This window comes from Porites lutea, chromosome 10 (assembly GCF_958299795.1).
Source record: "Porites lutea chromosome 10, jaPorLute2.1, whole genome shotgun sequence".
NCBI lineage: Eukaryota > Metazoa > Cnidaria > Anthozoa > Scleractinia > Poritidae > Porites > Porites lutea.
In genome coordinates, this window is record NC_133210.1 from 14,786,629 (window position 1) to 14,803,230 (window position 16,602).

Below are 16,602 nucleotides of genomic sequence, written 5' to 3' on the forward strand. Positions count from 1 at the left end.
TTAGCCACAAAAAACACAAACAAAGTTCAAAAGTCAGTGTACTCGGATATAAAACGGTAGAAAAAAAATAAAAAAGCGATAAAGCATATAAAGCATAGAAAGATAAATAATGCTTACAAACCAGTTTGGCACAAGAGCGAATCACCTGGAAATGCGAGATTCCCCTAGTTTCTTATACACACCCAAGACTAGAGAAGGAACTTAGTATTAAAATGCAAATACAAAGATTTCTTCTAAAGTCACTAAGTTAATTACATTTTAGTTTTTGGAGACTCGAAAGCAGCGATTGGCCAATAAAAAATTTAGATGCCCTTATCACTCTTTTCTGAAACCTCGAATTATGGCTTGGTCACGCCATCTTAGATGATTTGCGCGTAAGGTGTGGTTAGTCACGCAATAAGAATCAGTGTCAACGGCTGAAATCCTATTAAGTGTTTTCAAAAAAGACTTCAAGTACCTGAATTATTCAAACCAAGGCAGTAAAGTACAGAGTGGCACGGTTTCCCAAAATGGGACTATTGCGTTTGGAAAAACCAAGATACGTGACCAAGCAAACCAAAGACGTCATCGCGAGTAGAATAGTAGAGAGCTTTCAAGACCACCACGACAAAGGCAGTTAAAACATCACTGATAAAGATAATTCGCTTCCTTTCAGGTTTCATCAGTTTGTTAAATGAAGACGAATTTTGCACAAGTTAAATTCTTAAAAAAATGCACCCACGTTAGAGCGAAGAAAGGAAAATTCGTCGTCCTGCGGCCACGTCCTCTAATTCCTATACGCCACGTGTTCATCTCCCATAATGCACCTTATCTGCCCCCCTAAAATTTTGTTTTTCATTTCTCCTGGGTGTTACAGCCGTCCCAAGAGAAACTGAAAACAATGCTTACGCAAAATTTAGGGGGGGGGGGGGGGGGAGCAAATAAGGTGCATTATGGGAGATATGCAAGTTGCGTATAGAACGTCACACAAAGTTGACATTAGGTTAAGTTGCGTTACATTTGGACGACAAAAAACGTGTACAAAAACGTGTGATGCACGTAGAGAGTTCTCCTTTTTATTGTCGTCTTTATAACGTTGTCTTTGCTATTGTCGGCGTCTTCATAAGCTCCCTAGTATTTGTTTTAAACGCATAACTCCTTAAACACCTGTATCAATAAATTCCCCTACGGCTTTTTTTCACTGCCACTCAGGTTTGAAATGGATATTATCCTTAAGCTCTACACTATCAACGTTAAAAAGACTTAAACCATGATATATACAGCTGCCATAAAATCACTCTATACCCTTCTCAACACTATCTTACAACTATACAGAACGTTAACTCAATAAATAGGTACACTACTACTATTAAACTGCCGCGCTCACATCGAAACGCGTCCGACACAATCTCGTACTTTGCCGAAGTTTTCCGATGACATCTCAAGCCTCTCGCTCGGACCTAATCGTCGGAATTGAACTCCACGACAGCGATAAAACACGAATCGATATGGCGGGGTTGCTCTTTTCAAATAACTTACAAAACAAAACAACATAAGTATTACCTTTTTTTATAAATACTGCTTATAAACCAAAAAGCAAACTCGAGTTTCTAAAAGAGTCTGTTAAGAAACTCTTATATACACTATAAACCCTCACGCAACACTTTGATGAAAGTCTGATATTTCCAAGTTAATTAGAGACCTTTCGTACTACTTCGAGTACGAGATTTTGACCCAGCGTCATATTTTGGCGGGAAAATGCGATAGCCATCGTCATTCCACTACGAGCGGAAACAAGTTATTATTCATCATTTTGGGATAGGGCGGGCTTAACCTCTTCTACAAAAATAACCGCGCCAACTTTTCTGGTAAACATAAGTTCAATAAACCTTTCCGGGATATCCTTTTTCTGAGAATACGCAAAAAAACTTAGTTAAATCTCGTCATCGTAGTCGTCCTCGAAACTAAAGGTCTCCATTATCTTTCAAGACTTAAACAACGTTTGTTTTTATTTTTAGATTCCCAACACCCCTCTATTCTACTTTACAAAAATGCGCTGCTGTATAATGCAATGCCGTCTAATATTTTTTCCAGAGCTCTGTTGTATTTGTCAGACCACTCTCGGTCCGAACGAACCGATGACCGGAAAAATTACAGCGCAACTTGACTCGTAAACGTGCGCGCGTTCCTTAAAATTACCCAAATTGTCGGGCACGAAGAGTATTTGGGACATCTATGAAACACGCGTTACCTCACCTTCTGGAAAATCCTCGGTTTTCGGAAATTTCGTGACCTAGTTATCGCGCATAAAGTCAAATTATCAAGAAAAATGTAGAATTTAAGCGCATATCTCTACATGTAAAGAAAAATTTTACACGCCCAAAAGGAATGTCGAAGAGTAAACTCTCGACAACAAGAAGCAAAATGATTAGTAACATTCTTGTCTCCCTTGAGAGAAAGTTTTAACATAAGATAAATTTCATCACTCAACTGGCAAATTGTGAGAACTTCGACTCTACTCGCTTCCAGTTACTAGAATAAAAGTTATCTGAAACAAGTTTTAAGAAAATCATAGAAATGTGCCACGCGACCTAAACATGTGTAGCAAATTGAAGGTTTCTCGCCAAGTACCATTGCAAAACCTTCTTGCAAACGGATTTTAACTGAGCTTTTCTTTCACTTTAACGGAATCTTTTCGTCGAGCAGTGGAATAAAGAACAAACTTACATTTTAGTAACATTTTATCGGCACGATTTATTTTAACTTCAGCGGGCTTTTTCGCTATTTTGCAGCGTTCAAAACTTTCTTTGACACAGAAGGAAATCTCAAAACATCACTTGGGTAGAAAAGAACAACCCAAGACATTACAGTAACCTGTAAACGAGTAAATCGCTGAGGATGGACGATCGATGTCAAAATGGTTTGCAATGGAGAAACTTGACGAAATAACGTTTTAAATGTTCAAGATATTTATGCTACGACTTAGCTCCTTTTAACAGCGTTTAAACATAACTGTACTTTTTTCTTATATAAACTCCATGAATACCATGGTTTCCATTGCAAGCCGGCCATATTGAATGCAAGCTTGGTGAATGGAATGCTCTTTAACTACGAAAAAAGCGTCTTACTTGTTAACCCCGCCATTATGCATAATCTTCTGTCTAACTTCACGAATCTTCAATTGCAAAGCTGCTTTCGTCGGGAACAGATCTGAAAAGCGCTGTTGAAACACTGAGGTGACGCCATCAGACGGGAAATACCCGTGTTCCTGGAAAAGCTGAAGCACCACTCCCCGTCGCTGATCTATTGGCTTCTTGTGAGCGGACATTGTAGGACTGCTTGGTTCTTGCTGGCGTGAATCCCCTTTGTCATCTTTAAGGACCTCTGTCAGTCCATTGCCATGTTCCAAAGAGGCCACTTCTGCCAGCGCTTCAAGACTCGGCATACTACTTGCTCTGATTCCCACCGTACGGCTAGCATCACAACCTAAACTATTCTCAGACGTCTGTCCACTTCCATCCGATGGGTGTGGTCCACCCGTTGTTACAGGACCTCGCCTGTTGATGGATCCTCCGTTATGGCTCTCCCGTGTGCCGTGGCGTTGCTGAGGAGAGTATTCAGGAAGTTCAGCAAACTGCCTCTCAAAATTGACCTTCGATAGAACCCTAAGAAAATGAACAATCAAATCTTGTTATCTTAATTTCAGTCCCATAGCGGTAATGGGTTTTCTCTACTGCTTAACCCTAATTTAGTGAGTCGAAAAAGCATGATAAACAGCATCACAGGAAAAGTGCCTCTTAGAAGCTTTCAACTGAATGGTTACAAAAAAATCACGTTAGGCCAGGAAATCAAATCACTCGTAGACTCGTCCCCCGGATGTGAGAGAACCATGGCAACGAGGTTGATAAAGAGTGACCTTTGGCGAGAGAAGTGGACACATTTGAATAACCAACTAGCAGAGAAGTGCATAAATGAAGAATTCTTTATAGTGTCTTCTCGATTTGGATTTTTCAAAGAGTCTTTGAAAAACCCAAATCCAGATTCTTGAATTCTCTACTAGAATCCGTAAATGGATTGAAAATTTTAAAGAGTGGATTTATATCGTCAAAACTTTTAAGACTGAGATAGGATAAGTTAGGGTATTCGGTTAAGGACACAAAAAAGAGCATCTGGCCACACGGCTTCTTGTGAAGACACGACGCCATCCAAATTGTTGTCACGCTGGAGAATCATTTGGACTTTTTGTTAGTTCACCTTCAAATCAAATCCTGGTAATTTGAGATCAAGAGTCTAATCTAGATTTTTCCGAAGAACTGAACCCTGAGTTTAAATAGACTCTAAGAACGAACACTTACTCTTCCATTCCGTCAGCTATGAATCTTTTCAGTATAGGTTTGACGTACACTTGACCTTTAGATGCACTATCCTCTAGACACAGCTGGGTTGTCTGTGCATCCACAGTCTGGTTCTGTTCGGCTTTCATGGCCTGTCTGTTGGTATTAATAGCCCCTGTGTGATCTCCATCACTGGAAGGTAGAGTTCTTGGCGAAGTAGTTGGAGCAGCATGGTTGTCGTTTGGATAACATGGTTTTGCCAATATTTTCACTCCTTTAGGGGACAGCTGGGAGGTGTTAGATGCAGCAAATCTTGGTGAAATTGGCTGGGTAGTTGGTTTTGGTGACACAGGGTGTGGTCTGATTGAAGGCCCTTGGTTGACTGGCTTTCCAGGGCTTTGCAAGGGTGCAGGAATAATGCCCTGGTGTACACCAAGTGACGCAGGGTTTACGTTATAATACCCCAAACCTCCAGGTGAGAAGGGTCCTTGCTTTGCATTTGAATGTCCCATTACTAACCCTGAAAGGGGCGGAGGCTTCTTTGCGAGCAGCACTCGTCCAGCTGATTTGTCCCCGGTGGGAGATGCAGCCATCGGTGGGGGCGACAGAAGTGGCGCAATAGGCTTCTGCTGCTTCCCTTTGGTGCTTGGTGACAGAACAGGAGTAGCCTTTACAGACTGGTGAAATGGAGGAATGTTATGAGTGGCCACAGACACTGTTAGAGGTGCCAAGGGCGCGGGCATAGAGCCCGGAGACCATGATGACTGCTGACCAACGGCAGAGGCCGTGGAAACTGAACTAGCCACTTGTGGGGTTGTAACAGTATTAAGTGGCCCTGATGGTGTGCTTGCAACACTCTGGTGTTGAAATGGGAATCTTGAAACTGGGGTACTTTCTCCGAATTGGCTGGAGCTAACTACAGACCGTCCATGGCTGCCCGCTTTGTATGAGGGACTGTTGGGTTTCACTTGAAATGCCATCGCTGGATAATCTGTCGGGTTGCCTCTTGCAGCTACAGTGACCCCAGGCAAAGGTTTTGTGACATAACTGGAAAATGGCGCCGACTGTGACGAAGCTGACGAGCTCAACACGGTCTTCAAAGAACTGTCTGAACCAGGTGAAGAATGCAAAGTGGTACCACTAGATGACGGCTGGCTTGGTCTAAAGACAGATCCAGTAGGCTGAAAGTAGCCACTTACAGTGAGCCCAGGAGAGTTACTCTTTGTTGTTGGCAATTTTGGACGGACAAACTGACCACTCAATGAAACTGCTCTGTCAACTTTGTCACTAGAATTACTTTTGCTCGAGAAGGGCAAACCTTTGGGTGCCCTGAAGCCAAAATCTACCATTTTGGAGAGTGGCCTGCAAGTACTGTCTGCCTGTTCACGAGAATGGACTTTGCCAAGCATTTGCTCGTACATATTGGGAGTTACTGCCCTCTTTGGGGGGAATGCAATGGGTGAGTATCTGATCTTGCCAATGTCCGGCGTTTGACTCCGTCTCACTGTAAATGGAACGGGGGAGAATTTTTGCTGTGGAAACACCCTGTTCGTAAGTTCTTCATCGTCCGAGTCATCAGACTCTTTGTCATTAACGTCAATGTTTTCATTACACATCAGCTCTTCTGAGCCAATATCGTCATCTTCTGACTCACTGAACGTATCATTAGTGTCTTGTTCAGATGTGGTGGGTCTTTCCTCAGATAATACTGGTCTGCTATCAGTTACAGTGGACACTTCTCCATTGTCAAGCTCAGAACACATCTAAAAATAAGATGGAATATAATATTATTACAGGGCTCAAAATAACGTCTGGTCAACGTACAATGTCCGGCCAGAATGGTGACTTGACTGGCCAAAAACTTCACTTGCTGGTCATGTTGACCGATCACACACACTCTTGTTCTTGAACGAATAGAAAAATCCTCACCTGTAAGTCATCTTAGGCTATCTTTGGTTAAGTTTTAAGTTCACAGGCTGTCATTACTTCTTTTCGTTATTTTGACCGGTCAGAAACAAGACTTGACCGAGCAAAAATTTCTTTGGCTGGTCATTGTGTCCTTTCAACTGAAGAAACATTTGAAGAAAATTATTTTCAGCTTTGTCAGTGGCTCAGTTACCTGTGCAAGTTCTAAGAGTGAGTGTTGTGTTGGAGGCGAAGGCTGTGGTGTAAATGGCCGAGGCACATCCTTTAGACACGATTCCTGTTGGTGTGCAGGAGTGCTCTGAGAGCGTTTATTTCTTAGCATTGGTTTTGCATCCGTGGTTACATCGCAGTCATTATCAAAGACACCCTAGGAATAGAACATACGTTCATCTTCAAAAAGGGCTATTTAATATTAGTGAAATCTCCTGTAAGCAACCAGACTAAATTCAAAGATTTAGTAGCTGCAAGAGGTGGTGACTTACGAGGATCAAACCACAGGAATCACTTTTGAGAGAAGGTCCCTACTCATCTACTTTTTGAAACACAATTTGTTGCAAACAAATGGGCTTTTCGTAATAGTTGGCAACGTGATCAACTTTCTGTAAACACAAAACAACTATTTTTGGAAAAATGATTTAGCAGGAACTGAATTAGTATATGAAAATTACAGTGTAGCTAACGCGTAAATTTTCAGCCACTTATCCCAAAAGTAAGGATTACAACAAAATTAGAAGGATTTGTGTAGGAAAAACAACTCTTAACACACCATGCAGTCATGGTGATGGGTTTTCCGTACAAATCCTTGTAAATTTAAATATTTTCAAACTGTCGTAGGCTAAGAAAAAAAAGAATTTTCACCACACATAATACAACAAAACAACTATAATTAGTGTGGTTTATACGTTAACTGGTTTAGTGTTATGGTCACCACAGTAGACTATTCACACCAAAAAAGCAACAAAAACATACCTCTTGCTCTTCACTGCCCACTGTGACATCAGCGTGAAATTCAATACCATCACCTGATGACAAAAGACAGAAAAGAAGGTTGGTTTAGGTGGAAATTCATCCCAACGGAAAAACAAACTGGCTCCTGGTCAAGAGATTTGTGGTTCCTTGTATCCAGCTGGTCAGTTTTAATGGTAATAAGACTGAGTGGAGTCCACTTGGGTCTGTAATCATACGAGTATGAATAAGAAGCGATTTTGATAGACTTTTCTAACTTTTTCATCCAACAACCATATGGATGATTAACAAAATCGGATGACAACATAGTGGGAGTCCGATTTGTTCCATCACGAGTATGATCACAGACAGAATCGGACAAAACGAAGTTCTATCTATAACTATAACAAAAGTAATTTTTGGGATGTTTTTGCCCTCTAGAAAATAAAAAACAAAAAATTCCAAGAGTTTTCTCGCTAGCATTTGAATGTGTGCACGCGATGGCGAGTACTGTCCAATTACATAGACATGACGCATGCTGTCCTATTACACTGTCCTATTAGTGCTGAAATCAGGACAGTTGATAGCCAATCAGATTTGGAAATTTTGTTATAGTTATGATTAATACTATTATAGTATGACAAATCACTGTGATATTTTTTGACATACAGTAAAATACAGCATTCTCAAATCCTTGGTTTTTTCAAAACTCCTGAAAATTCAAATCTAACTTCCCTTGACCACTCAAACACTATAATTTTACCCCCAATTTTTCAAACCTCTTGATAATTCACACCAATTTGCTTTCCCCATGGTGGTTTGAAAAATCAGGATTCCATTAAGTTCTGTATATCTCAGACAACATCAGTACCTAGCTATATACTGTCACAGACCTCCTGGTGGCAATAAAAACTACCATCTGAGAGATGTTGATACTTTATTATACATAAGTACAGTCAAAGTTATGTACTACAAGCAACCATCTAAAGTGCTAATTACTAAAGATTTACAGGTCTCTTACCAGTGCTGGATCAAAAGAGAGGTCTCTTACCAGAGCCTTAACAAGTCTCTTACAAGAGGTCTCTTACGAGTCTCTTTGAGAGTACAGGGAGGCCCTGCCAGGGGGGGTCCCATGTCTCCCGTCTGAATTTTAAAACGTCTCGTGTCGGTGTTGATAAATGCTTGTCGCTTATTGTCGGCTTTGCCGTCACTGTCGCAATTTGGCCCAGGGAGGTTGTCTGTTGTGGCGATTTCATTTTATGCGCTGTCGCTTGTTGGAATTTACCCTGGCAGGCCCTCTACAAGGAGGTCTCTCAGGAGAGCTGGATCAAAATGTCTACGTGGTGTAATAATTACTTTTCTTTTTACTTTTACTTTTTCTCATCTTGAAATTATAGTCGAATCATTAAAAATAGATGACAACATACTCATTGAATCAGCAGACTCCGTTACATCTGAACCTTTTCTTGGGGATTTTTTCCTGTCTTTTTGGCACCACTTCCAGTGTGGATAAGTCCTGAAGTGCTCCTCTTTGACCTGAGAAAAAAAATACTGGTACAATGAGACCATATTGGGGTAAAACTGTGACAAGTGATGTGGCCTTTAAACAGCGACATAAGAGTACTAGATGAAATGGTGACAAACGACATGAACATGGGTTGAATAGGTGAATCTTTGCTGACGTCATTGCTAATATTTGTCCTCATTAGCATACAACTTAACTCATAGAAGCCATGGTGGTATGTATGAAATAAATGCAAAAGTTGAAAGAGCTGATTAAGTTGAGCAATTTAAGCAATTTTCAGCTCTTTGCAAGCAATATTGAAGGAAATATCAGCTATCAAAAACTGCGAATTTGCTGTGTGTTGAAAAAGGAAAATTTTGAGTTTTTAGAAGAGAATTTCTCCGAGACCATTTGCTGTATTGGGCTCAAATTTTCAGAGATAACTGATTATGCCCTTTCAATATTCAGAGTTTTTATTCTATTAGTGTCATCATACAGTGATATGCATATGTTAATGAAGCAAAAAGTGTCAACAAAGATTTGCCTATACAGACAAAGACATGGCCCACTCTTCAAAACACGAAATGACTGTCTTTGAAATTTAGATGAGGGACATACATACACCCCCTTAGGGCCAGGGGCCTCTACAATGGAAACTATACACACCTTACATGTAAAATAAACTAACAGCTATTACTATAGGAAGCTCTTTTTAAATATCACTCTGAGAAGGGCAAAGGGCGAAAAATTGCATGTATTAAATCCCAAGCTCAATTTTAATTTGTGCAACAGAAAAGCTTAAGGGGACATTCCTTTGGAACAATGACGAGGAAGCCTGAACTGGAAGCCTGGGGCTTATATGGGATCCAGGCTCCCTTCTAGATTAGTTAAAGTCAAGACAAAACATTACAGAAAAGATGACGTGATTTTACAAAAAATAAACTACAGTATAAACTAGGATACAGGAAAAGAGAAGAATAATAAAACTTAATATACAAAAATTACTTACAAAAATAGGATGATATATTTTAATTAGAATATTTTGATAAAAGTTCACATTTAAGGGAATTTTTAAAATTTAACAATGAGGCCCACCTGTGCTGCAAGATCTACATATTTCTGCTTGTCTTTTGGGCTCAGGTTGTACCACCATTCACCAAGTATCTTGCTCACTGTTCTGTTGTCTTGGTGGGGGTGTTTCTGATGGACAAGGGCTCGGTGACGTTTGCTGAAGATCATAAAGGCATTCATTGGCCGGCGGATGTGTTCTTTCTCTTGTTTTGCCTGATTCCCAGTGGCCTGAAAAAAAAAATATTGAACTCAAAAAATTTATATTAAATTAAACTCATCTACAGAGACGAGCATGGGGGGAGGTGCCTAGGAGGCCGGTGGAGCCACGAACAGCAGGCGAATGCAATGCATAACCTTGACAATTTCCCTGTGAGTGGCATTTACATACCCAGGCACCTTCAAACTGCCAACCAGTAAGACCTAATTAATATCCTTAAGACCTGCCAACCCCTGATAAAGGAAAATATGGAGACTCACAAGTAAAAATCTGGAGATTCTAAAAAAAGTAGTGAAATTCTTTTTTTTCCTGATCATTTCCATTGGAGGGTGAGGGAGGGGGGGGGGGAGGCATCTCTGTGATGCATGTTTGGGTTTTAACCCCTTTGGTGTTTGTCTTACAAAGGTTTGAATTCAGCATATATACAAAGTGCCACTGCATACGAGATGTTATCAGGGATTGAAAATTGACCCATTTTCACCAACCCCCACCCCCCTCCCCCCTGTAACCACCTGTGCGGATCCTAATCCCATGTATAACCCATATATACAGTGGTCATCAACACCTAATTTACAGGCTGTACAAAGTAAACGGCAGGGCTGAAAATGATTTTCTCTCTTGAAAGGACATAACAAATTGTCCGACTTAAGACACCATCTTGGTCGGACAAAACAAAATTTTGGTCAGACATCACCAAGAAAAGGTTGAACTTTATATCGGGTAAAACAGAGGACATACTACACTTATGCTGTTTCGTGACTTTGAGATGGTCCTAACATGTCCTAAGATTTACTCAAGGTAGTCAAGATTCTTAGTCTTCCTTACCATAAAATGATTTATGATAAAAAAAAATTATCCGGATATTATGTCTAAACACAGGTGGGATTTAGTCAGACACTATGCAAATTTTGGTCGGCCAATGTCCAAAGACCGACTGTTACTTGCAGGGGGAAGAAATCTTTTAGAACATACCCAAATAAGCAGGGGTTTAATTAACTGCTTATTTCTTTTTGACTTATTCAATATCAAACTATAGTTCCCGAAAATATCCTACCCTTCCATGTGGAAGATTTCCCACTTAGGTTTAATTAGTAACACATTGTTTTAAATTTTTGAATCGTTGAAAGCACCCCACCCCCCACCCCCCAATACCTAGCCTAGGTTTTTGGAACCCCTTCTTTAGAGAGAAAAAGAGAGTATGGATATTTTCTAGAACTTATCATATATATTTTTAGAAAACGGTTATTATTTCAAGATTGCTTACCACTGTTTTGGCAGCAGGCTTTCCATCGCTACTAACAGAGACAGAGCGAGCTCTTTTTCTTGTATTTGGCCCAGTAATTATTGTATTGCCAGTTCCATTCCTTAATTCTCCTGCTGATGAATTATCTTCTCCATCGGCAGTCTTTAGTGGCAGCAAATTTCCACCACTTTCCAATCCATTTGCCTGATTTAAAATATTTTTTTGTACTTCCAGCTGTGAGTTTGAAATGTTACTAGTGCTTGTTTGAGTCAAACTGCCTGCAGGAACATTGATCAGTTGTGGGACTAAACACTGCCATGGGAAGACAGCTATCTGAATGGTATTTACTTGCACTGGTGGAAGCTGAGCCATGGTAATTATTTCAGTTGAATCAGCATTGTGCTGATCAGTCTGAGTATTTTTAACCTCTGTGCATGCGGCTTTTAACTTCTCATCATCTTTTGACTCAACAATGTCCTTAACAGCATCAGCATTAGAAGCCATTTGTTGATCTTCATCATTTCTTTCATCAGCTGTTTTTTCATTATCTTGGGATTTTTTATTCGATTCTTGTGAAAATGGCACAAATGTGCTGTTTGACGTTACCGGCAGAGGTTGGGTGGGTATCGGTGAGTACATGACTCTGCCTGTTTTATCTCTAGGAGGTGTAATGGCAGAAGGTGCTGGGAGTGACACAGGACAAAATGTCCGCTTTCCTGATATTGCAGGAGGGGTGCGAGGTATAGGAGAAAATGAACGATAGGCTGAGCCAGCTGGAGGAGATATGGGTGAGAATGTTCTTTTTGTCGGGGTGATAGGAGAAAGTAGAGGAACGGGTGACATCAGAGAAGAGGTATTACTTGCGCGACTTCCAGACTCATCTCGACAGATAATACCAGAATCTGGACTAATCGCATTTGATAATGAGAATCCATTTGGGAAAGGTGATAGAAGCTCAGCGCTTGACGACCGCCCCGAACGTGGTGTTGCACCCACCCAAGTCCTTACTGGAGTAACTGACCGATGCTGGCCCGGAGTTGTGCTGCGCGTATTGCCATAACAGCTGTACGGGGAGGGTGAGGGGCATTGACCAGGTGAAATTGGCAAAGGCGTTGCAGGTGTAGCACACCTTGAATTACTCAGAGAAACAAGTGAAAAGGCTGCCTCTGCTTCTTTATCATTGAGGTCAATGTTATGATGACCAGATCCCTTGCTTGAAACCTCTCCCTCTACACTTCCTTCACTCTCATTCCCAGATTCCCATGTAAGTTTTTCCCCATGCAATTTCCCCTTCTTTTGTCCTGGAATCCCAACTCCTTTTGTAAGCGTCTTTCCTTTCAATGACAAGTGCCGTGAACAATATCCTCGGCGCTGCGACTCCTTGTTGCATCCTTCCCTGGAGCATAATCGTCTCCACTGTTTTCCATTGAATTTTTTTCGAACACCGTTCTCCATCTGCACAATATCACCCTTCTTATATTTTTGTTGAGTAGGGGTGGGAGTCCGAGAAACTATATTTTCTACTTGACTCCCACGGCTGGGTTTTTTCTGGCTTCTCTGCCTGCTGTTAAGTTTACCATATACATTGGCACCTTCAATTTCTTCATCGGATATTGCGCTGTCAGTGTTTTCGTCTTCCATTAAATTACTAGATGTGTTGGTGCCATTGAAAAATGCCAAGTGCCTAGCAACAGTTGAATTGTTTTCTCTCTTTAAATTGCCACTGATGTTTAAATTATTTGCGCCCGAAACATCGCAGTCACTTGCAATTTTCTTAACTGAATTCCCTTCATCGAGGCTTTTTTTCCTTTTCTGTGGCGATTTCGCTTTGACATTCTCAGCGATGGAAACAGCTGGTGTCGCACATTTCGGTGGAACAAAAGCATCACCGAGGTTATCTTCCTTTGAGCGGCATTTTTCTTTCCATGAATGGTAGTTTATTCTTTCCCGACCAGATTCTTCCTCTATTTCTTTAGACAGATTTCTTTTCACTGTGTTCCTTGACAGCTGATTATTTCCATTTAAAATGTCTTGATTATCACATCCCACGATCTTTTCTAAAAGTGCAACGCCATTTTCATTAAGTTTTTTTGGCGGATTTCCACGTCGAATCTTTCCTTTTCGATTCATGTTTTCTAGAAAAAAAAATAAAAAATAAAAATCAGCATTTAAACCACATAGATTTTTACGACCGCTATAAATCGAGTTGGGATAGAGAAAAGCTAATTTTACTCATGAATAAACATTTGTTGATATCGTTCAGACAAATAAAACTTAACATATTATTTTTTGAACTCAAAGAGCCAGATTGCTAGCAATCAAAAACAAGATCGAATGCAAAACTTTAGACGTATTGAACTTATGAAATATGTAGAAATATGGGCATAGTAATTTAAAATTCGAGGGTAACTAAAATTGTCAAACACAACACGATATCGGAGGTAAACACAAATAAAAAAATTGTAACAATAAGAATATAGTTATCCGCTCGAACTCTTTAGACTATGTAATCCCGATATGATTCTACTGACATTTAGCGAAGCGGAGGGAAAAATACTATAAAAGAACAGAAGAAACAATTTCCAAAAAGATCTGCCGGGAAATTACAAATAAATGTATTCGAGGGCACAAGGTTTGAGACCGAGATATAATCTGAATACTGCATCAAACATGAATATTCGAAAAAATTAAAAATAGGAACTGAAGAGAGAACGGAACGCTGGTGATCCGCAGATCTTACGGAAAAAATCACCCTGACGGAATCTTGAGTCCGAAGTAAGCCTGAGGTACAGATTGAAATGCACTTTGAGTGAAGCAGAAAATAATTTCCAACGCCAAGAGTAAAGTTACAGTAGTCGAGAGTAATGTTGCCAAAAAAACTTACGGACCCAGATGACAACCTTGGACCCTTGTAATCACTCGATTGCTTGTCAGAGTCGTGTTCGAACAGAAAAATCGATCAAATCTTCGATCTACCTCGCTGAAAGCAGTTCTGTTTCGTTCAGAAGTTGTGTTTCTGTCGGTTTCGCTACAATTCCTTAACACAATAAACACGATCGTCAATCGGAACAAAAAAATTTCTACAATAAGCCCGGGCATGTCCGCTCGAAAGTAAATTTTCATCTAAGTGAATTTTTCTAGTATTTACCTTCAAAGTTCAGGATTTCATCTGCATACCTGCAAAAATAAAATAGAACCGTGTTAGTTCAACAGAAGATTGGACGATCCGGCGATTGGGAAATATGAGAATTGGACGGGATGAAAAAGTTTACATGTTATTTGCATTTAAGCTTACACACGACGTATTCGATCGAAGACAAATCGGCGATCGTGAGGCAAATTTCTTGCTGCCGCAGATGCGAAATGATAATTTTAACTGAAAAGGTGAAAGATCTATCAAACGTAAGGCCAAGAACTACCTTGAACGATCGTTCCCGATGGAGAGAGAATTCGAAATATAAACTTACAATCTGCTTGCCTCTCGTGAATGGAACGGTTGTCGTCGCTGATTGGTCAGCGATACAACTCATTCACATGTGTAAAGTGTGACCTATCTAAAAGCGGTGGCGTTGTCAGTTCTAAACAACGGCAGAACCAATCAACGAGCGAGCGACGGATAAATACACGGAAACTCAAAACAGTGAATTCCTGCCGAACAGCGAGCCCATCGAGACGAAATATTGTTGGGTACTGTTCGAATCACATAGCATAGAGAACGAAATAAGTCAATTAATAAATTAAAATATGTGAAATGTATTGCTTTCGTTTAAATGACTGTCGCTAAAACGAATTCGAATCGACAGCTTGTCAAAACTGACAATCATAAATAATTCTAGAGACAGAGAGCTAAAATATTATCATATGCCAAGGCAAGCTAAGCTTTTTGTTCTAGACGTCCATCGTAAATAATTCTCTTTGAGTAAGAAATAAAATGCTAAAAAACCTGATTTGTGAATTTTACGACTAAGATTGGAGAAAAAATTGTAATTTTATGTCAGGAAAATTTTTACCCTACCGAAAATATTTGCGAATGTGCAGGGAAAGCTGAAGGTGCCAGAAACAGATTAAATGCTTTTGGAGTCGATAGGTATGGTACTCGTGGTTTTTAGATGTATTCCCACGCTGTGAACATTTGAATAAAAATCGCGCTGTAATAGTTTTTATCTGAAGTGTGATGTAAGGTTTCTGGACCCCCCACTAGCATAGCTAACTAAAACTCTTGTTCCGCGCACGGAAAAGATTTCGAATCCAGCTAATATTTTCATTGACGACTGTTCGATCGAGCTAAAATTTCTAAACCCAAAACTGCAATACTTTCAGAAATTTTTTAGACTGTAACAATTGACAGTAAAAAGATTGTCGTCTGGGGCCAGGGGCGGGTGTATATAGCAGTTATTATGATTTGAGTTTTCATGATATTATGTGTTTTACAAAAACCAGCAAAATATAAACAGATCGATTCTTTTCTTTTTCTAAAATCTGTTTTGCTGCTCCGTGTATGGGTTCATGATATATTTTACTCACCCTGCAGCCATGCTTTACTCAGAATTGGCAAATAAACCAAAACATGAATAAAATATCACATGGGTGGCAGTGATTCTTTCGCTTTTCTTGACCAGCGCAGCTTTGATCGTCAGTTCGCCACGAGAAAAACTAAAACCAGACAGATTGAAACCATTATATAGCAGGTCAGTTTTAAGCAACACAGCTTAATTTTCTTCTAGTTGAAATTGAGCAATGTTCCATCAGTTCAATCGATCACACATTTGCTATTGGGAGCTGTTTTGAGCCATGCTTGTTTTTCCGTTCAAGAAGAGAAAATTACTGGATCATCACGCAAATTGAACAAGACAGATTTATATATACTCTCTCTATATGTACGCATGTTTTGTTCCAAAAAATTCTGGTGAGATAAAAATTTCAGCTAGGCTAAAAAGGGAAGACAGAAAACGTTGCACTCAAACGGTATTTTCTCGAATATAACCGTCGAGTTATGGTTTATAACGACCAACAATGAAAATCCCTGTAAAGCTATCGCACACTACGTTAGGCTATTGTTTGTTTATAAATCGCATCAAATCTTTAAGGGCAATTTACCTGGACTGGTGCGACGCTAGACTTTAGAAAATCCACTAGAAAAGAATTTTGTTTTTCCCCAGTTATGCGAGATACAATGAATGCGGTTACGATATCAACAGCCTCACAAAAGTGAAACGGAATATATTAACAGTTTACCTTGACCCAAGTTCATTCGAGGTTTTTGCTCTGTCAATTTCAGCTGTCTTGAGCTGAAACTATATGAATAAATTAAGGTTAAATTTTAATTTTAAAAATTGCAGCTTTTGGCCGAGGCTGAGTAGTTTTTCGTAAAATAACGGGAACG

General features: G+C 39.9%; 1 protein-coding gene across 1 annotated transcript; it reads right to left on the minus strand.

The window, feature by feature from the left end:
- Window positions 1-904: 904 nt before the first annotated feature.
- Window positions 905-16,428, minus strand: LOC140949567 (uncharacterized). Its single transcript, XM_073398724.1, has 10 exons — window positions 16,317-16,428; window positions 15,744-15,872; window positions 14,368-14,396; window positions 11,241-13,354; window positions 9,784-9,987; window positions 8,612-8,720; window positions 7,209-7,261; window positions 6,433-6,606; window positions 4,335-6,076; window positions 905-3,644 (listed from the first exon to the last, which is right to left on the minus strand). Exons 2-10 carry the CDS (start codon window positions 15,752-15,754, stop codon window positions 3,104-3,106), a joined length of 4,977 nt encoding a protein of 1,658 aa, XP_073254825.1. The 5' UTR covers window positions 15,755-15,872; window positions 16,317-16,428; the 3' UTR covers window positions 905-3,103.
- Window positions 16,429-16,602: the final 174 nt, after the last annotated feature.

What these genes read in the sequence shown, in the direction of transcription:
- LOC140949567 (XM_073398724.1), bottom strand. An exon ending in TGAAATCCTGAACTTTGAAG is followed by an intron (nt 13,355 to 14,367) that starts GTAAATACTAGA and finishes TTTTTTTTCTAG; the next exon opens with AAAACATGAATCGAAAAGGA. An exon ending in TGGGCAGTGAAGAGCAAGAG is followed by an intron (nt 6,607 to 7,208) that starts GTATGTTTTTGT and finishes TTCTATTCCTAG; the next exon opens with GGTGTCTTTGATAATGACTG.